The 21,948-nt window shown below is 45.0% G+C and overlaps 1 protein-coding gene across 5 annotated transcripts in view; it reads right to left on the reverse strand.

Moving 5' to 3' along the window:
• Nucleotides 1-1,051: 1,051 nt before the first annotated feature.
• LOC147442099 (clathrin adaptor complexes medium subunit family protein) overlaps nucleotides 1,052-21,948 on the reverse strand; it is a 39,022-nt gene continuing 18,125 nt past the window's right edge. The window contains exons 6-8 of one of the 5 annotated variants that reach the window (XR_015190169.1): nucleotides 1,844-1,900; nucleotides 1,520-1,700; nucleotides 1,052-1,366 (exon numbers count right to left, since the gene is read on the reverse strand). Coding sequence is in view for 2 of the 5 variants with exons in the window: in XM_086528397.1 (XP_086384523.1) it covers nucleotides 1,581-1,700; nucleotides 1,844-1,900 (177 nt within the window). In the remaining 3 variants the exon portion in view is untranslated. Of the gene's footprint in view, nucleotides 1,701-1,843; nucleotides 1,901-3,692; nucleotides 4,479-14,521; nucleotides 14,749-21,948 lie in introns of those variants that run through there. The other 4 variants (XR_015190170.1, XR_015190171.1, XM_086528397.1 and 1 more) reach the window with 4 other exon arrangements.

Here is a 21,948-nt window from a genome sequence, read left to right on the forward strand (position 1 = left end):
TCATAACTTCTACTGCTTGATATTTGGGGCTCAAATTGACCAGCTATAAGTGAATATAAGGCTCGGTATTCCACTACGCATGTGAACGTAGCAACATGGCTTATAAGAATATTAAAACGGAAACACGCACATATTTTGAACAAGGTGAAGGTTCACATTGGCATTCTACAAAAATAAAATGAAAGAAAAGTCATCTAAGGCTGTGAAATAATGAAAAGATAAATCAATTGACAAACTCGACACTAAAAATTTTCAACTATTCACGTGAAAAGGTAGGTCCAATCAATACTGAAGATAATATAATTTCAATTGTCCGCCTTATCTCTTTTCCTCTTAAGGCTTCTTTTAGGAAGCCAAAAAGAGCAATTGAGACCTAAAAACAAACTTCTAATTCAACAAGTAGCTATGCTTCAAGATTATAATCTTGAGAGGGCTTCTAAATCTAGAATTCCTTAATTGGTCAATCAAGTTGTGATTTGATTGATATTGGAAAAGTTGTGCAAATCATAGCTGAAACAAATAAACCTCCAAAAGGCACGAACTTTTCTGTGACTTAAAAACTCTCATTAATCTGCCTTTTTTATTAAGCAATTATGTCAACAAGTATCCACCCTAACTCTCACTCGGAAACTTGTAACTATACTGATAGAACCCTTGATCGACCTAGCGAGGTGAAAATACTACCATACACAAACAAAGGTGCCCCGGCCACAAGGGTGCAACCACCCCATGAACTGTTTAACCAGTCCATATTTCACTTTTGAAAGGCTAGCTCAAACACCTGCCAAGGGCTAAATTGCTCCATGTTCTATTGTGAAGGTTCGCAGCTCATCTGAAATGTGCATCTAAGGTTTCCTCTCTATCTGCATTTGCTTCTACTGTGGTGTCATACAACCACTCTTGACATGAGAGTTTAGCACGTGAGATCCTGTTACAAGGAAGATAAGCAAAAGAGATGTGAAGGCTAACTTGGGGTTTGGCATGCTTGAATGCGACTTTGAAAAAACTAAAAGCCCTGTGGGCCTGTTTAAACAACAACCCCCCCCCCCCCAAAAAAAAAAAATTGTATACATAAAAGTACACATTTTTGTGTAATAATTATCATATGATACACATTTTGAAAAGTGATGGCCCCAGGGTTTTGGAAGCGCCTTTGAAAAATTAAATCAGAAGTCCCCAATTTCATTCAATATGAACACCATTCTTCTAGTTTTTTTCCGCTTTCTTTCAATACCGACACGATTCTTTCACTGGGAAAAAACCACGCCAGTTTTCTATTATTACAAACTATACAATGCCCATTTATCTTGGTATCTCATCCACCAATTTCTGGATGGTCCCTCCAGAGCAATCCCGCAATTTCCACCTACTACACGCAATTGATATCAGTGTGCCAAAAACTCCATATGCAGATGCTAGCATCGTCATCAGAATCAAAATCCCAACATCTTCATCAACTGCAGCTCACATCACATGACCTTGAATGTATGTACATCACTGATCAATGGAAAAGGAATACCTCAAGAATGACGGAGAAAAAATGAGACGATTCTTCCGCAGCCTACTTAAAAAATTCCTGGTCAACTTTTTCTAGGGGCAACATGAGGATATCTTCCCAGTGAATTCCATAGAATGTAATCTCCTGATAGAACCTGTGCTGAGACCTCTGCAGGCACTTTCACAGCTGGATATACGCCCACCTGAAATCATAAACCATACAAAAACAAGGAATCAACATCACACTTCATCCAGCAAGAAAAATGCCAAACTTAAAGACTTCACCAAAAGATAACCAGTCGCTTTAGAAATTCCGCATGCTGCAAAGGAGAAAATTTTAACTTACATTCTTTGGGTCTAGTACTAATCCAGACATAGATCCTCCAACTAGTCTAAATGATACCTGTCACAAAGAGTATGAAAAGCTCAAGCTCTCTCTCTCTCTCTCTCTCTCTCTCTCTCTCTCTCTCTCTTCTTCTAGGGTGTGTGTGTGGGGGGTGTGTGTGTGTGTGTGTGTGTGTGTGTTTTGCTAATAAGAAGAGAAAAATGGTATAACCTTTCTATCACCCAAGTATGGTATGCCATTTTCCTCTTGACTAACGGGTCTTGAGTTCAACTCTCCTCGTCGGATAGATCTTTAAGGACTCTTGGGATAGTTTCCTACAACGTTAAAATTCTCTTCTTCTTCTTCTTCTTCTTCTCTCTCTCTCTCTCCTCCTTGGATAGATCTTTAAGGTCTCTTGGGATAGTTTCCTACGACGTTAAAATTCTCTTCTTCTTCTTCTTCTTCTTCTTCTTCTTCTTCTTCTTCTCTCTCTCTCTCTCTCTCTCTCTCTCTCTCTCTCAAAAGAAGGGGGGCTTGATATCCTTTTGTATTACATAATAAAATGTAAGGTGCAACGGATGTGAATGTTGAACTTTGCTCAAGATGAGTGCTCCAAATTGTGCTCAAGGATCCTTTTACTTACGGAAGGGAGAGCCTTCCGTTCCTTTAATGAGAGTGCAAATGATCACAAACAAAGTGGATAAACACTGTGAATGAAGGTGCTGAGACTGAGAGATAGAGAGAGAAGAATACGACACCAGAATGTTGTCAAACCCTCCTCCAAAGGCCCCACTCTCTATGGCGAGAGCGGTCTACTATTAATTGCATAAATCTCTACAATGCAATGGATTTGCCGACAATGTCGACGACGATGATGACGACGACGAGACGGGCTGAAATCTGAAAACGGTAAGGGCTGAAATCTGCAGATCTTGTATCTGTTGAATTCTAACTCTATGTCGGCGATGACGACGATGCGAAGACGACGCGCTGAAAACGCAAATGCTGAAATGTGCGTTTTCCGGGCTGAATCTGCAAGTGCTGGCAGATTTGCAAGTGAATGCAAAAACGCTAGGGGTTCTAGGCCTTTCTTGCAAGGATTGCGATGCGGCGAAGAGGCTCTGCAGCAGAGCAAGGTCTCTTTGTTCTTTAGGCTGAAATCTGAAGGTTCTGTTGCGTTAGTGGATGATCCCAAAAACGGTGGCTGAAACTTGTACTTGGCTGAGTTCTGCTAACGATCTGCAATGCAGCAAAACGCTAGGCTGGCTGAAATCTGCTAACAATCTGCAATGGAGAAAAACGCTAGGCTGGCTAAAATCTGTCGCGTAGAATCTGCTAGTGCTTGGTGATCTTGCTTGTCCAAAAACATTGAGGCTTGAAGATGGTTTGCAAGCTGAAAATGTTGGACTTCTTATTGGCTGAAAACGCTAGGTTGACTGCTCGGGGGGGTCTTGCTGAGAAGGTGCACTATTGAACACTCGGTTCCTGCTGCCTCTTTTGCCTGACAGTGCTAGCGCTAGGTTTTCTTATACACATGCTTGTCAAAATTGCCCTACCCAATTTCCCAACAAAGACACTTATTAATAATAAGTGATAAATGGCTAAAATAAGGAAAACAGGTCTATGCACTGTAAAAATGCTCTTGATGGTTCTGATGGTAATCTGAAGATCATGATGTGTGCAACCAAAGGTTATGCATCTACTCTAAGTGCCTAAACATGCACGGTCCGCGGACAGACTCACAAAAGTGCCAGAACACTTCTTAAGCTAACTGAACTGAACCCTAGACATGAAGTAGCTTGTCCACGTTACACATAGGGTTAGAATGTGCACGTGACATCCCCTCCTTTTCAAAGTGAGGTACTCGTACCGAACTCTATGGCGTCGAGGGAGATCGCCAACGGTGTCTGGAATCCTCTGAAGGACTCTTCGCCGGCCTACTCCGATACGTGGATCGTGCGATACTTGAACTTCATAAAGGTCTGCAACGCTTGCTTCTTTGGGCCGCGCCTAAAGCGACACAAAGTCATCTGTGGCTCCTTCAATGCTTCAACTTCGTCTATAGTCATGCGTCTACCTTCTTCAAGAAACTCCGAGGATGAAAATTCCTGAAACCACTTCCAACACAAAAACATGAACATACCCATTACATGTAAAGTGACTAGAAAAACTAGTCTTCTTTAAAGACTGTGCATGCAATGTAGATGAATATATAGACAGAGTGCCAAACCGTTCATCAAACACACGCAAACAATGGAATCGAAACTTGTCTTTCTGATCTAAATCTATCAACTGTGGCAAATCACAATGGAAATGCCGATGCTTGATGCTCAATCCTTCTTGTGCTCTTTCGGATTTTGTGTCATGCCAAGGAAGAGACATGGAATGTGAATTCCTTGGGTGCAAACATTTTATCTTTTCATGAGTAATCCGCATACATCCGTGCTCATTTATGAGTGAATGGTGTTCATCGTACCATATGGCATGCTTGTGAAAGGGATCACATAAGGACGGTGACTAAAATACACAAAAACATCACGAATGAAACACTCGAACAATGCGTGCTGACTAATCATTCGTACACATAACACTTCCTGTGGGGGTTCTTTGGACCTCGACTCGAGAGCCAAGATCGGTTCTTCGTGATTGATCGTATCTGCAATGAGGTTAGCTTCATTAGACAAAGTATCAACTAAACCATCATCCTTGTAAACAATCACATCTATATCATGCAAATCATCATGCTTGTGAATAATCACATCATTTTCATGCAAATCATCATGCTCGTGAATAATCACATCTTGATCATACAAAATATGTGTGTCGTGCTTTGGAGAAGAAAAGACTGAGAGTCTTCTTCTCCTGATTCTTTTTAATCTTCGCCTACACATTAGAAATGAGAGATGAAGAATGAACAACTTGCTCTCCACGAATGACAATGGGAGAGTCACTCTTGGCATTGAAAGTGAAAGCATTAGCTGCCCAATAAATGAGAGGGTTATGCTGACGAAACCATCGAATGCCTAAAAGCATATCACATTCTGAAAGAGGAGAGACTACAAATTATCTGCGGAACGACGCTTGTTGAACAGTGAACAAAACATCAAGGCACTCTTGCGTGTTGAGGGAGTCCATACAGCAACGAAGCCCGACACCTCGAAAGGAGATGTCTTGCTAACCTCCAAGCGGGCTCTTTCGACAAGAGAGTCACTAATCACATCATGCATACTACCTGGGTCAAACAATATGACAAAATGTTGACCCTTCACATGACCATAACACTTAATGAGAGACTCATCAATGGGAGGATCATGAGAAACCTGAGTCACACTCGTGTTCTCATTTATTGCATTGACAGAGGAAGTGGGTATTGTGGGTTCTTTAGATTCATTGGAGTCAAGCTTAGGACATGTGACCCTTGATGTGACAATAATAAGAACGACCTTCCTTAGAATAAATGCTTTGTTCTTCCGACGTGATGTATTGTCACAAAGTGATGACGTGGCGGACAGCAGAAACCCTAATTTCTGGCTGAAACCCTAAAATTCCTGCAAACCCTAAAATCTGCCAGAAACCCTAATTTGCAGCAAACCCTAATTTCAGGCTGAAACCCTAATTCTGCTGGGGGTGCCACGTGGCAGCAGCAGTACGGATTTCCGTGATTTGCGGTGGAATTTGCGCTGGCAGCTTTTCTGCTTTTTCTACGCAAATAGCAAGAGAAAGAGAGAGAAAAAGTCTTTTTGCTTTTTCTTAGGGTCTCTCAGAGAGAGAGGAAGGGCAGATGCTTTTGGCTTTCAGAGCTTTTGATTTTGAAGCTTTTGGGGCTCTGCTTTTGGGCATCCCTTGTAACCTTTAAATAAGTGGTGAGGGCTTCACTTCTCAGAGCATCTGGACGGCAGAGTCTGAGAGTGAAACCCTAGCCACTCTCTTGTACTTTGATCTGATTAATATAAAAAGAAACAAAGATGATGCTCGATTTTGCCAGGGACCCGAAGATGGCAAAATATATGAACCAGACCTCTTTGGAAGAGGTACAGACGGAGTGGCAGAGAACCACAACACCACTCCCGAAACCCGCTCTCAAGAAACCTTCTGCATGCAAGAAATATACGGAGAAGGAACTGGAGAACGTGGTTGATACACGGATTGCTCAGCTTTACGACGAGCAAAAGAAAGACAAAAAGCACGGCAAAAAGCAAAAGAAAGGCATTGACTTCCCGGGATATTTGGGTCGTCGGTTGACATTCGACAAGCCAAAGAAACTGAAGAAGCATGTCAAGTTTGAAGGCTTACCCAGTTCTTCTTCTTCTGACAGTTCTTCTAGCTCTTCAGACTCGAGCGAAGAAGACACAAAAAGCAAAAAGCGAAGCAAGAAACAACGCTTCGGAAAGGGCAAGAAAAAGGCAAAGAAGTCTAAGTCTCGCCCAATGAGTGACACTTCTACAGAGGACTCGTCTACGGACAGTTCAGACTCTGACAACGGAAACTTTTATGCGAACAAGAAGAATTTTTACAAAGCCAACCAGTATGACTTTCTCGAAGATAAAAGCAAGAAAGTCCGAGAGTTTAAGGAAGGTGGCCAAGCACTCAAGTTTGATACTTTTTCGGGATACTCCGATGCTTCGAAGGCTTTGTCTTTATACAGCAATTTGACATCGCTTTCGCAGGAGGACGCTATTCAGAGCACTCCAAGATTCGGAGAGCTGCCTCTTATTTTAAGGGGAATGCTCGCACTTGGTGGTCCACGTTTCTATTAAGAAAGATTGTGCCAGTTACATGGCTGAAATTCAAGAGGCTTTTTATTTCTTCTTGGTTGACTCAACAGTTTGAACGAGATATACGAGCTGCTTGGAACCATCTCCGGATGACCAAGAGCGATACAGTGAATTCTTATTGTGAAAGATTATGGAGCTCTTTTCTACCCGCCTCTTCATTCAAGAAGATCTCGTTCATAGAACAGATTGAGCGGTTTACCTTGGGTCTACCTACAGAGATTTGCGATCACTGCTTGGAACAGAAGTCAGCTTCTATTCAGGAGTTGATGAGTCATGCGAAGCGGGGCTTTGCCATTCACTCTGGCAGTCTGACCTACCCCACAGATGAGGCCATGACACAACGACCCAGACAGACTTCTGGGAATGAAAGTAGAAAGAGAAAGAGCAACCCAGAGAGAAAGGATGTACGACCCAAGCTTACTCCTCAGGAGAGACCTCGCTTCATCAGGGAGGGGAAGTGCTTTGGATGCGGGAAACTTGGACGTATCTCCACGAAGTGCCCTAAAAAGGCACAAAAAGAACGAAATGACAAGGACGACGAAAGGCCTGAGAGTTCGAGAGCAGCTGAGGACCGTGTGCGAAAAGGCAAGATGAAAACAGGATTCGTTCCAGATTGTGTGGGTACTGATCCCGACACCATGGATGAGAGTACAGAACTTTGCCGAGCTTGGGGTAAAGTGAAAGATCAAGAGGCCCTGATTTTCTTTGATGGAGGAGCCAAGGCCAACTTCATTTCACCGGAATTGGCGGCACGGCTCGAGATTACTCCCGATCGGATGGGACCACTTGCAGAGGCAGTTCTAGCGGCACCCGGCAGGGACATAGCCATTACACCTGTCATTGGCAAACTTCGGTTGCATTGTCAGGGGTATTTGGGGCATGAGGACTTCTTCATAATGCCTTTGGAGGGTTGTGATGTTCTCTTAGGGATTCCCCGGTACCACAAGAACAACGCCATGGTCGATTATCGGGCGAGAAAAGTGACTTTGACTACAAAAAAGGGCAGAACAATTGTACTTGATATTAAACTGAAGGGCGAGTCTGTCCATATTGTATCGGCTTCGGCCATTTCAAAATTAATGAAATCCAATCTGTTTGTTTACTCGATCTTTATGAAAGAGTTGAGTGATGATGATAGGACAAATATGTCTAAACTTGATAAAGAACGCCAAGATTTTCTACACCCTCACGCCGATTGCTTCTGAGAAGGCTTGCCAGGTAAGTTACCACCTGCTCGTCCTGAAGATCATACCATTGATCTGATGCCTGGAAGTACACCACCGAACCGGCCACCCTACCGGGTGAGCTGAGCACAGAACGAAGAGATTATGAACCAAGTGAAAGACCTCTTGGAAAAAGGTCTTGTCCAGCCTGGTACTTCACCGTATTGCTCTCCAGCGTAGTTGGTTTTGAAGAAAGACGGATCTTGGAGAATGTGCATCGATTATAGAGCTCTCAACAAAATCACCATCAAGAACAGATTTCTGATTCCTAGGATCGATGATACACTCGACAGGTTATAGGGATCCTTGTGCTTTAGCAGGATTGACTTGAAGAGTGGATATCATCAGATCGGGATAGCGCCGAGAGACATCTACAGGACAGCTTTTCGGACGACTTTTGGGTTATTTGAGTTTTTGGTGATGCCTTTTGGCTTAACCAATGCTCCTGCGACATTTAACCGGATGATGAATAGGATTTTTCGAGAGTACAGGCTATTTGTTGGCACTTTCTTTGACGACATCATTGTTTTCTCCAAGAATGAGATAGAACACAGAGATCATCTGCTTCAGGTCTTTCAGGCATTACAAGATCACAAGTTAGTGATTAATGCAAAGAAAAGTGAATTTTTCCTACCAGAGATGCACTTTTTGGGACACATTGTGTCAGCAGCAAGGGTGCAAATGGACCCGGCCAAGATAGAGACTATCCGTTATTGGCCCGACTTGAGGAATGTCCATGAAGTTAGAAGCTTCTTGGGACTGTGTTCGTACTACAGGCGGTTCATACGAAAGTTTGCAGAGGTTGCTTCCCCTTTGCATATCTTGACACAGAAAGGAGTACCTTTCTCGTGGGGATTCACAGAGGTGACTGCCTTTCAGACATTGAAAGAGAAATTGACTACGGGACCAATTTTGACTTTGCCGGACTTACAGAAGTCATTTGAAGTATATTGTGATGCTTGTGGTCGTAGTCTGGGTGCAAGAAGGCCATATCATAGCTTACGAGAGCCGTTTGTTCTCTAGGCCGGAGATGACAGCACAGATCTATGAGAAAGAGCTTTTGGCGGTTATCCATGCTCTTACTCAGTGGCGGCATTACCTACTCGGAGCGGATTTTACTATCTTTACAGACCATCAGAGTTTACGCTACTTCTTGTCACAGAAGCAGCTTTCGGAAAAGCAAATGCGGTGGGCGAACATCTTGTCACAGTTCCACTTCGAGATTGTCCACGTGCAGGGACAGAAGAATGTGGTGGCAGATGCTTTGTCTCGGAAACCGTTGGTCCTGGCTATTTCTGCGATACATCATAGGAGCTTCGAGGATATGGTCAATCAGTATGCCACACATACAGATTTTGCAGATATTTTCACACGGATACGGGATGGGGAGACAGTAGCTGGATACTCCCTTCGGGAAGGCTACTTGATGAAAAAGACTATGTTGTGCGTTACACAGTCGTTGAGGGAAAAGGGTATGACTGAATGCCACTGTCCACCTTTTACGGGTCATCGCGGCATTGCTACCACCATGAAAGGGGTAGAGAGATACTTCTTTTGGTCGAGACTCAAGAAGGATGTGGAAGAATTTGATAGTTGCTTGGTATGCCAGAAAGTCAAGTTTGACAGGCATAAGGCACAGGGATTGTTACAACCTTTACCCATACCCACCCGCCCCTAGGAAAGTATAGCGATGGATTCACAATGCATTTCATGTGTCTCTTGAAACCTTTTAAAGGTGATGTGCCTAATGATGGGGAGCCTGATGAGCAACCCAAAGTGGAAGAAAACGAGGAGATCCTTGTTCCTGAACAGGTTTTGGCACATAAGGATACAAAGAATAAAGGTAAAGTCCGAAGGCGATTCTTGGTTAAGTTCAAGAATTATCCTGCACTTGATGCGAAGTGGATGGAGGAGGAGGACCTAGCAGATACTCCTCAGATTGTGAAACTTTACCTCGATGCTTTTGGTTTAGCATAGTCTACTCCAAATGAAACCCAGAATTCAGCTTGGTCGGAGATCTGGTGCAGTGGGATGCACAAGAGGGGAGTCGCTCCACTCCTTTGTCAACAGATGCCTTGATTTAGATACTAGAGTCACTGATGTCTCTTTGAGCTTCAGGGATACTGAGAGCTGGCAGGATTCTGCTGTATGACTTTATGACATGGAATTCCTGATAATGATACTGATTTGTTCTTGACTTCTTTTGAGTGCAGGAACTGATAGCCGAAATGACTGCAACATTTTGGTCTGATTGATCTCGAATAGTATGGTTGCAATAGGGGTTAGTCAATCGGACATCGATGAGGTCCCGATTGGACCTAGATGTGATTGCTAGCTACATTGCCGATAAATCATGGTCTAAGATCCGAAAGAATGTTGAATGTCATGTGATGTCCTGTGATGTCCTGTGATGTGACTGTCGATTTGGTACATGTGCTAGATGTGTGTTCCTAGTATGTAGGTACTAATAGTCAGTGTCTACTAAGACGGTTTATGGCTTTAGTCGGTTTTGCAGGCGTAATCGCGGTTGATTACAATGCTTTCAAGAGGGGGGTATGTCACAAAGTGATGACGTGGCGGACAGCAAAAACCCTAATTTCTGGCTGAAACCTAAAATTCCTGCAAACCCTAAAATCTGCCAGAAACCCTAATTTGCAGCAAACCCTAATTTCAGGCTGAAACCCTAATTCTGCCGGGGGCGCCACGTGGCAGCAGCAATACGGATTTCCGTGATTTGCGGCGGAATTTGCGCTGGCAGCTTTTTCTATGCAAATAGCAAGAAAAAGAGAGAGAGAGTCTTTTTGCTTTTTCTTTGGGTCTCTGAGAGAGAGAGAGAGAAAGGGCAAATGCTTTTGGCTTTCAGAGCTTTTGATTTTGAAGCTTTTGGGGCTCTCCTTTTGGGCATCCCTTGTAACCTTTAAATAAGTGGTGAGGGCTTCACTTCTCAGAGCATCTGGACGCAGAGTCTGAGAGTGAAACCCTAGCCACTCTCTTGTACTTTGATCTGATTAATATGAAAAGAAATACCGAAAGGGGCGCTAGTCTTTGGGGCCAATATCTCTAGGCACGGAACTCCGCCGAGCCAGTGCAAATCTATTGTGATCTGTGAATTGTTTTGAAGTGGTTATTTGGTGCTGTCGCGGTTGATTCTTGACTTGGAGTGTCCAAGTCTCTTACATGTATCCTCCTAAAATTCCTGTTCTCCCTTTTCATCTGGAGTGAGCTTAGGTTTAGCGATTGTGTTTGCTTTACCCTTAGGTTAATTTTGAGTGTTCTTTTCTGAGAGACAAGAGGAAGATTGGTTAGAAGAGTTACCGTTCTTACCGTTCTGAGGATTCTAAGAGCTACTTTGAGAAGTCTTGTTCTCCTTAGGCTTTCCCTTGTTGTGCTTCATCTCTTGGGAGAGAGCAATTGCTACCGCCTTGTTGAGATCCACAGGGTCAAAGATTTCTACATCAAACTTGATATATTCGTCCAACCCAAAAAGAAAAGCCTCTTTACGCTCATCATCCAATTTGCGTAATTGGGTGTCGGGCTGCAAAACACGGTTATAAAAGGACATGACTAGCATACCATTCTGCTTGAGGTTGCGCCAACCCTCTTTCAACCGCGCTAGGTATTGTGGTGGCATAAACCGTGCCTTCAGCTTGTCTTGGAGCTCGGCCCAATTGAAGGAAAGGGACGCGTCTTCGTCGGCTGCCTCAAGGTGCGCAGCCAAGTATGCCTCTTGCCATGCGTGGTACCAATTAATGGCATCACCAGCAAGGTACATGGCTACGTGAGAACCTTGCTATTCCATGTCTTCTTAGTTGTCACAAAATAAGCAATAAATTGATGCAACCAAGAATGAATAACACTAGCATCCATCTTACCGTCATACTTACTAAATGTCAACTTCTTGGTGACGGGGTTGTTGGAGTCCGAATCTCTGCTTGCACCACTTGATGAATCACCATCTTTGGCTGGCTCGGGTTTCGAGGTGAGAACCTGTCATACCAACTCTTGCATGCGTAGGTCTCTCTGCATCTCACGCTCTGACTCCAATCCTGCTCGTGTTTTCTTCGGGCGCCTCCTTTCTTTCTTCGGCCACCAAGCGCGCTTGCTCGCGCTCACGCTCAATAGCTGCCTCTCTTTTTGATTTTCTTTCTTTTCGTTCCTCGGCCGCCAAGCGAGCTTCGCGATCCAAGGATGCCTGTCTGTCTTGGCGCTCACGCTCCAAGGTAACGCGTTGAGGTATTGGTGTAACATCATGTCCATCATCGACTTGACCAAAGCCTCCATAGGATTTGGTGCAATCCTTGGCGTAGTTGGGGAAGGGGGATGGTCAGAAAAAACCTCCTGGTGGGGAAAATTCTTCTTCGCCACTACCATGCTCATCATCTCCATGCGAAGTATCCATTCTGCTTGGGGTAATGACCATACACTAAGGTCTTCGGTTCTGAAATTCACGAGAAACTTGGATTCTTGTGGTTCTTGGGTTTGTGGGTTCTTGAGTTCTCGAGTTCTTGAGGTTCTTGAGGTGCTTCTTTCGCTTGGGATGTGTGTTAGAGAAACATCTTCTCTTACCGAGCTCTACTCTTTCCCACGGGCGCACCCCTTCGCGACCTTGCCCCCACACCAAGGTTGCTTTTTCCCACCTCTCGTCGATTGGCCGGCCGCTAAGTGCACGCTCCGCTCTCAATGAGTGAAAAGAGGCACAAGGGGAGGCTGGTCAAACCCTTCTTTCTAGGGTTTCCTATCACTCTTCAAAAACACGATTAGGAATCGACACGCCCAAGTAGACTTGGGTTACATGCGACCGCAACAAGCAAAAAAAAAATTATGTGGTTCTTTCCTTGAGTGATACAGAACACTGCCAAAGCTCTGATACCAATGTAAGGTGCAGCAGATGTGAATGTTGAACTTTGCTCAAGATGAGTGCTCCGAACTGTGCTCAAGGTTCCTTTTACTTAAGGAAGGGAGAGCCTTCCGTTCCTTTACTGAGAGAGTGCAAATGATCACAAACAAAGTGGATAAACACTGTGAACGAAGGTGCTGAGATTGAGAGATAGAGAGAGAAGAATACGACACCAGAATTTTCAAACCCTCCTCCGAAGGCCCCACTCTCTATGGCGAGAGTGGTGTACTATTGATTGCACAAATCTCTACAATGCAATGGACTTGCCGATGATGTCGACATTAAGACAAGCTGAAAAAACGCAAAGGGCTGAAATCTGCAACTCTTGTATCTAATGAATTCTGACTCTATGTCGGTGACGACGATGCGACAACGTCGCGCTGAAAACGCAGATGCTGAAATCTGCGTTTTCCGGGCTGAATCTGCAAGTGCTGGCAGATTTGCAAGTGAATGCAAAAACGCTAGGGGTTCTCGGCCTTTCTTGCGAGGATTGCGATGCGGCGAAGAGGCTCTGCAAGAGCAGGGCAAGGTCGCTTTGTTCCTTAGGCTGAAATCTAAAGGTTCTATTGCGTTAGTGGATGATCCCAAAAACGGTGGCTGAAATCTGGTAACAATCTGCAATGGAGCAAAATGCTAGGCTGGCTGAAATCTGCTAACAATCTCCAATGGAGAAAAACGCTAGGCTGGCTAAAATCTGTCGCGTAGAATCTGCTAGTGCTTGGTGATCTTGCTTGTCCATAAACGTTGAGGCTTGAAGATGGTCTGCAAGCTGAAAACGCTGGACTTCTTATTGGCTGAAAACGTTAGGTTGACTACTCGGGGCGGTCTTGCTCAGAAGGTGCACTATTGAACGCTCGGTTCCTGCTGCCTCTTCTGCCTGACAGTGCTAGCGCTAGGTTTTCTTATACACATGCTTGTCAAAATTGCCCTACCCAATTTCCCAACAAAGACACTTATTAATAATAAGTGATAAATGGCTAAAATAAGGAAAACAGGTCTATGCACTGTAAAAATGCTCCCGATGGTTCTGATGGTAATCTTAAGATCATGATGTGTGCAACCAAAGGTTATGCATCTACTCTAAGTGCCTAAACATGCACGGTCTGCGGACAGACTCACAAAAGTGCCAGAACACTTCTTAAGCTAACTGAACTGAACCCTAGACATGAAGTAGCTTGTCCACGTTACACATAGGGTTAAAATGTGCACGTGACATCCCCTCCTTTTCAAAGTGAGGTACTGGTACCGAACTCTATGGCGTCGAGGGAGATCGCCAACGGTGTCTGGAATCCTGTGAAGGACTCTTCGCCGGCCCACTCCGATACGTGGATCGTGCGATACTTGAACTTCATAAAGGTCTGCAACACTTGCTTCTTTGGGCCGCGCCTAAAGCGACACAAAGTCATCTGTGGCTCCTTCAATGCTTCAACTTCGTCTATAGTCATGCGTCTACCTTCTTCAAGAAACTCCGAGGATGAAAATTCCTGAAACCACTTCCAACACAAAAACATGAACATACCCATTACATGTAAAGTGACTAGAAAAACTAGTCTTCTTTAAAGACTGTGCATGCAATGTAGATGAATATATAGACGGAGTGCCAAACCGTTCATCAAACACACGCAAACAATGGAATCGAAACTTGTCTTTCTGATCTAAATTATCAACTGTGGCAAATCACAATGGAAATGCCGATGCTTGATGCTCAATCCTTCTTGTGCTCTTTCGGATTTTGTGTCATGCCAAGGAAGAGACATGGAATGTGAATTCCTTGGATGCAAACATTTTATCTTTTCATGAGTAATCCGCATACATCCGTGCTCATTTATGAGTGAATGGTGTTCATCGTACCATATGGCATGCTTGTGAAAGGGATCACATAAGGACGGTGACTAAAATACACAAAAACATCACGAATGAAACACTCGAACAATGCGTGCTGACTAATCATTCGTACACATAACACTTCCTGTGGGGGTTCTTTGGACCTCGACTCGAGAGCCGAGATCGGTTCTTCGTGATTGATCGTATCTGCAATGAGGTTAGCTTCATTAGACAAAGTATCAACTAAACCATCATCCTTGTAAACAATCACATCTATATCATGCAAATCATCATGCTTGTGAATAATCACATCATTTTCATGCAAATCATCATGCTCGTGAATAATCACATCTTGATCATACAAAATATGTGTGTCGTGCTTTGGAGAAGAAAAGACTGAGAGTCTTCTTCTCCTGATTCTTTTTAATCTTCGCCTGCACATTAGAAATGAGAGATGGAGAATGAACAACTTGCTCTCCACGAATGACAATGGGAGAGTCACTCTTGGCATTGAAAGTGAAAGCATTAGCTGCCCAATCAATGAGAGGGTTATGCTGACGAAACCATCGAATGCCTAAAAGCATATCACATTCTGAAAGAGGAGAGACTACAAATTATCTGCGGAACGACGCTTGTTGAACAGTGAACAAAACATCAAGGCACTCTTGCGTGTTGAGAGAGTCCATACAGCAACGAAGCCCGACACCTCGAAAGGAGATGTCTTGCTAACCTCCAAGCGGGTTCTTTCGACAAGAGAGTCACTAATCATATCATGCATACTGCATGGGTCAAACAATATGACAAAACGTTGACCCTTCACATGACCATAACACTTAATGAGAGACTCATCGATGGGAGGATCATGAGAAACTTGGGTCACACTCGTGTTCTCATTTATTGCATTTACTGAGGAAGTGGGTGTTGTGGGTTCTTTAGATTCATTAGAGTCAAGCTTAGGACATGTTCTTTTTATGTGACCCTTGATGTGACAATGATAACAACGACCTTCCTTAGAATAAATGCTTTGTTCTTCCAATGTGATGTATCTTCCTAAAATTCCTCATTCTGACTTTTCATCTAGAGTGAGCATAGGCTTAGCAATTGTGTTTTCATTACCCTTAGGTTCATTTTGGGTGTTGTTTTCTGAGAGACTAGAGGAAGATTGGTTAGAAGAGTTACCGTTCTTACCATTCTAAGGATTCTGAGAGCTACTTTGAGAAGTCTTGTTCTCCTTAGGCTTTCCCTTGTTGTGCTTCATCTCTTCGGAGAGAGCAATTGCTACCGCCTTGTTGAGATCCACAGGGTCAAAAATTTCTACATCAAACTTGATATAATCGTCCAACCCAAAAAGAAAAGCCTCTTTGCGCTCATCATCCGATTTGCGTAATTGGGTGTCGAGCTGCAAAACACGGTTAGAAAAGGACATGATTGGCATACCATTCTGCTTGAGGTTGCGCCAACCCTCTTTCAACCGCGCTAGGTACTGTGGTGGCATAAACAGCGCCTTCAGCTTGTCTTGGAGGTCGGCCCAATTGAAGGAAAGGGACGCGTCTTCGTCAGCTGCCTCGAGGTGCGCAGCCAACTGTGCGTCTTGCCATGCGTGGTTACCAATTAATGGCATCACCGGCAAGGTACATGGCTGCCGTAAAAACCTTGCTATTCCATGTCTTCTTAGGTGTCGCAAAATAAGCATTAAATTGATGCAACCAAGAATGAGTAACACTAGCATACATCTTACCGTCATACTTACTAAATGTCAACTTCTCGATGACGGGGTTGTTGGAGTCCGAATCTCGGCTTGCGCCACTTGAGAATGACCAACATCTTTGGCCGGCTCGGGTTTCGAGGTGAGAACCTGTCGGACCAACTCTTGCATGCGTAGGTCTCTCTCCGCCTCACGCTCTGACTCCAAGGCCGCTCATCTTTCTTCGCGCGCCTCCTTTCTTTCTTCGGCCGCCAAGCGCGCTTGCTCACACACGCTCAATAGCTGCCTTTCTTTCTAATTTTCTTTCTTTTCATTCCTCGGCCGCCAAGCGCGCTTCGCAATCCAAGGATGCCTGTCTGTCTTGGCGCTCACGCTCCAAGGTAACGCGTTGCCCTTCTTGGTGTAACATCATGTCCATCATGGACTTGACCAAAGCCTCCAAAGGATTTGGTGCAATCCTTGGCGTAGTTGGGGAAGGGGGAGGGTCAAAAAAACCTCCTGGTGGGAAAATTCTTCTTCGCCACTACCATGCTCATCACCTCCATGAGAAGTATCCATTCCGCTTGGGGTAATGACCATACACTGAAGTCTTGGGTTCTGAAGTTCACGAGGAACTTGAGGTCTTGTGATTATTGAGTTTGTGGGTTCTTGAGTTCTTGAGTTCTTGAGGTGCTTCTTTCTCTTGCAATCTGTGTTAGAGAAGGATCTTCTCTTACCCGAGCTCTACTCTTTCCCGCGGGCGCACCCCTTGGCGGCCTTGCGCCCACACCAAGGTTGTTTTTTCCCACCTCAGGTCGATTGGCCGACCGCTAAGTGCACGGTCCGCTCTCAATGAGTGAAAAGAGGCACAAGGGGAGGCTGGTCAAACCCTTCTTTCTAGGGTTTCTTGTCACTCTTCAAAAACACGATTAGGAATCGACACGCCCAAGTGGACTTGGGTTACATGCGACCGCAACAAGCAAAAAAATATTTATGTGGTTCTTTCCTTGAGTGATACAGAACATTGCCAAAGCTCTGATACCAATGTAAGGTGCACCGGATATGAATGTTGAACTTTGCTCAAGATGAGTGCTCCGAACTGTGCTCAAGGTTCCTTTTACTCACGGAAGGGAGAGCCTTCCCTTCCTTTAATGAGAGAGTGCAAATGATCACAAACAAAGTTGATAAACACTATGAATGAAGATGCTGAGACTGAGAGATAGAGAGAGAAGAATACGACACCAGAATGTTGTCAAACCCTCCTCCAAAGGCCCCACTCTCTATGGCGAGAGCGGTCTACTATTGATTGCACAAATCTCTACAATGCAATGGACTTGCCGACGATGTCGACGACGATGATGACGACGACGAGACGGGCTGAAATCTGAAAATGCTAAGGGCTGAAATCTGCAAATCTTGTATCTGTTGAATTCTGACTCTATGTCGGTGACGACGGCGATGACGACGATGCGACGACGACGCGCTGAAAACGCAGATGCTGAAATCTGCGTTTTCCGGGCTGAATCGGCAAGTGCTGGCAGATTTGCAAGTGAATGCAAAAACGCTAGGGGTTCTAGGCCTTTCTTGCAAGGATTGCGATGCGGCGAAGAGGCTCTGCAGCAGAGCAAGGGCACTTTGTTCTTTAAGTTGAAATCTGAAGGTTCTGTTGCGTTAGCGGATGATCCCAAAAACGCTGGCTGAAACTTGTACTTGGCTGAGTTCTGCTAATGATCTGCAATGGAGCAAAACGCTAGGCTGGCTGAAATCTGCTAGCAATCTGCTTGGTGATCTTGCTTGTCCAAAAAAGCTGAGGCTTGAAGACGGTCTGCAAGCTGAAAACATTGGACTTCTTATTGGCTGAAAATGCTAGGTTGACTGCCCCGGGGGGGGGGGGGCTGGCTGAGAAGGTGCACTATTGAACACTCGGTTGTTGCTGCCTCTTCTGCCTGAAAGTGCTAGCGCTAGGTTTTCTTATATACATGCTTGTCAAAATTGCCCTACCCAGTTTCCCAACAAAGTCACTTATTTTAATAAGTGAAAAATGGCTAAATTAGGGAAAATAGGCCTGTGCACTGGAAAATGCTCTTGATGGGTTCTGATGGTAATATGATGATCATGCTATGTGCAACCATGCATCTACTCTAAGTGCCTGGACATGCACGGTGTACGGACAGAATCACAAAAGTGCCAGAACACTTCCTAAGCTAACTGAACTGAACCCTAGACATGAAGTAGCTTGTCCATGTACACATAAGGTTAGATGTGCACGTGACATCAAATTACAGAATTACATCGGCCCAAAGTCACAGAGACTAGAACGGATCTGATAGTGAAAAGACCCCTGAGCTATTCAACATCCACACACAATAGGAAAAACTACCAGTGATACGAAGTTACAATAGATGGGTGATACATAAACCTCCAAAAAGGGCTAGCGAGAGAATCCTATATACATTGCTCGCTGCAGCCCCCCCCCCCCCCCCCCCCCCGCCTCGTTGCCCTCTGCCCTCCCTCGCTCGTTGCCCAACCCTCTCCGCTTCCTTGCCCTTCCCTGTTGCCCCATCCATAGTTTTTTTCTCACCCGTGAGAAAAGTCAACCAGGCTTCCGGATACGTCCGCGTGAGGATGACGTGAGAAACGTTTTTTCTCATTTGGCAGGGATTTTTACACGTGGACATTTTTTTTGCCCCAAATGTGAGCTTGGGTCCTTATGAGTGAGGGTGCCTGTGAAAATCTGAACCTCCGCACCCAACTGTAGCCCTATGCTCCATCAAGCCTCACATTGAGTGCCTCACCTCCTCTCTTCACCCACGAGCCGCTTCGATCCTGCCTCCCATTGTGATGCCCTAGATTCTAGTCGTTTGGAGTCATTTCAATCTAAAGTCTTGTTGGTTTTGGAGGGTCCATATTTTGCCATCTCTTGCTTTGCTCTAGTATCTATTGACCTTTGTCCCAACTCCCGACTCCTTGATTCAACTAGATTCTACAATTTCTACGGTGTTTTCATGCATTCTGTGGTTTTGTGCTGCTCTCCAGTGTTTTAATTGCAAGTTGGTATATATATAGAATATTTTTTAGGGTGCCGTATGGTATTCCACGCATGGAATCTTCACGGGGTCTGAATTGGGCTTATTTCGGGCTTACATACCCGCCCGAGTGAAACGCATGGTTGATATATGGAAAAACTATGGCCCCATCACACAAGCATTATATATTTGTTGCATACGATCATCTTATGACCGAAATTGACTCATGGTTCAAAATCTCTATCAAATACTAGAATCCCCAACGCACACCCAACACATACCTAGGATAAGAGATCAAAATCACAAACCAGCCCACTAGGACAATTCACTGGCCAAGACAGTTGTGTATCGGTCACTCAAGGCCAAGCAAACCCCAAAACAGCTCTCATACCCTACTATTCACTCTTGAGAAATATCGAAGCCCACATACAAAATGTGAAATGGTGAAACTGACACCCTTAATTTTTGCAACAAAGCGGTGTTGCAATATGGTAAAACATGCTCTTAAGGAGTTCCAACTTGTAAGAGGATTCCAATGTAGAGAGACTTAAAAAACATTGATTACTAACCAACTTTGAAAATGTTGTCAGCTTAGAAATTGAGATAGCCTATAGGGAGTTATTTTCAGTCAGAGTTCTACAAGTGGCTCCCCGGGAAGTTGTACAAGTGAAGATCAATAATTAAAAAATACCCCACTGCATCTGGGAGTGGAACTCCGCCACTCCGTGTCTCGACTAGAGCGTGAGATTCTCTTTTCGGTTCCAGTGCTTAAAGTGTTAAAATTTTTTCCAGTAGTCATTTTGCATTGGCACGTGGTGTCCTTCTGTTTACATTCTCCTTGGAGCTGCTCCTTTGCTGCACCTTGGGCCTGACTCGCCACTACCTCCTGGAGTGACAATTCTAATTCACAGCCAGTGTTGCCTTGTTTACACACAATACCATTAACGTGAATAACTGTCATTCAACTGCGCTGATGGGACAGAAATCTTCTGCCACCGGCACCCCACCACGCACTGCGTTGCTTCTCTACCTGCTGCGCATGCCAAGCAAATGTTGACATTGTTTTGTTAGTAAGGCTTTTGTTTTAGCTTTGGATCGTTTTTGCTTTTCAGTATTATTTTTCTTCTGTTGTGTTGCTTGTTTTCTGTTTTGTCCTCTTCTTTTGTTGTTTTTCCGTCAGGGTGAGCTCAGGTTAGGGGGGGCGAGTGGCAGAGCTCTATCTCCAAGTGGTATGGATGCACATCTATATGCTCTTGGAAGTACAATCATTGCCCCGAGATGGCTGCCAAGGTCATTTCGAAGCGCCCGCTGGCCATCCGAGCGGACAGGGATCATTTCAGACAGTGGCGCCATGGTTTCAACCCAGCTACAAATGTTCTTACCTAGGAAGCACATCTGCCCATTTCGGTTTGCTTCCCCGGCATGAGGAGAGAGTACCTCCCGCTTCTTTCCAGGATTGGTTCCGAAATCGGGATAGTCTTCCAGACCCCGCGCACAGCAGCTTCATTTGCTGCCAAGGCTGCGGGTATTCCCACAGTATGCGTTTTGGTTCAAGACACCCACACCCTCCCAAAGGTAGCCCTTCTAGCTTCGCCAGAGGGTGGAGTATTCGGGACTCCTGAACCAATGCTTCATTTGCAGACAAATGAGCCACTTAGCGAAGGCCTGTCCTCGTAGGAGATCTCGACCCGCGTCGCATGCTCAAACCCCCAAGGTTGCCCATGCACAGCACATAGGTACCAAGGACACACAGGCTGACATCTCGTCAAAGATCTGCTGATGGCTAGCAGCAAAGTGCACGGCCGACGTCAACAAGGAAGGGCTCGCCACACACGCACCCCCCCTCCCCCTCTCTGGTGGCTGCCCTTCCGTAGCCCCATCAGCATTGGGTTCCGCCGACACGGAACTGTTTTGTAGCAAGATTCCCCTAAGGAGCCTCCCTCCACCTCAGCTTCCCATGAGGATTGTCTCATGGAATGTGTAGGGTTTACATGGACCCCAGTTTCAACGCCAGAGGGGTCGCTTGCGTCAAGAGCTTCAGAGATGCCTTGTGGGTGGTATGATTGACATACTTATGATTCACGAGCACCATCTTTGTGAGAGCCGCATTCGGCGTTGTGGTCAAATTCTGTGTGTCCACTATGAGACCTTTTGGTCAACTGCTTTTGGGCCTAGAGGCATCCAAGGAGGTGTATTTATGACTATTGAGGACTCGTGGCAGCAAGCCATTGTGGGCAAAGATATCCTCGTGCCAGGTAGAACCCAGTGGGTTACTATGCACGTTCACGGTAGCCTCATGGGCTTCCTGAGCATCTATGCGCCCAACCATGCAAGTGCACGAGCTGAGTTTAGCTCTCACATTGTGGAGTCTTTGCCTCATGCAAAGCAGTGGTGTGTTAGGGGGGACTTCAACATGTTGGAGGACCTCTCGGATAGGATAATGAATTGAAGGCAGCCATGCTACTGTGCACGGGGCTGAGTTGGCAGCTTGGGAGTGCTTATGCATGACCTTGAGGATTTCAGATGTTTGGCAACATGTAGGCTTTGTGCCCCTATCTTTCTCTTAATCTGACCGAAGAGTAGGGGGCGTGAATCTATCTCGGATAGATCACTTCTACACCAGTGACTACATTTGTGACATGGGAGGATCGATATGCATTTTTGCAAGGACTATCTTTTTGGATCATGCGTCAATGG

The sequence above is a fragment of the Adiantum capillus-veneris genome, chromosome 14 (genome assembly GCF_014529385.1).
Source record: "Adiantum capillus-veneris isolate H3 chromosome 14, ASM1452938v2, whole genome shotgun sequence".
In the NCBI taxonomy this organism is placed as follows: Eukaryota; Viridiplantae; Streptophyta; class Polypodiopsida; order Polypodiales; family Pteridaceae; genus Adiantum; species Adiantum capillus-veneris.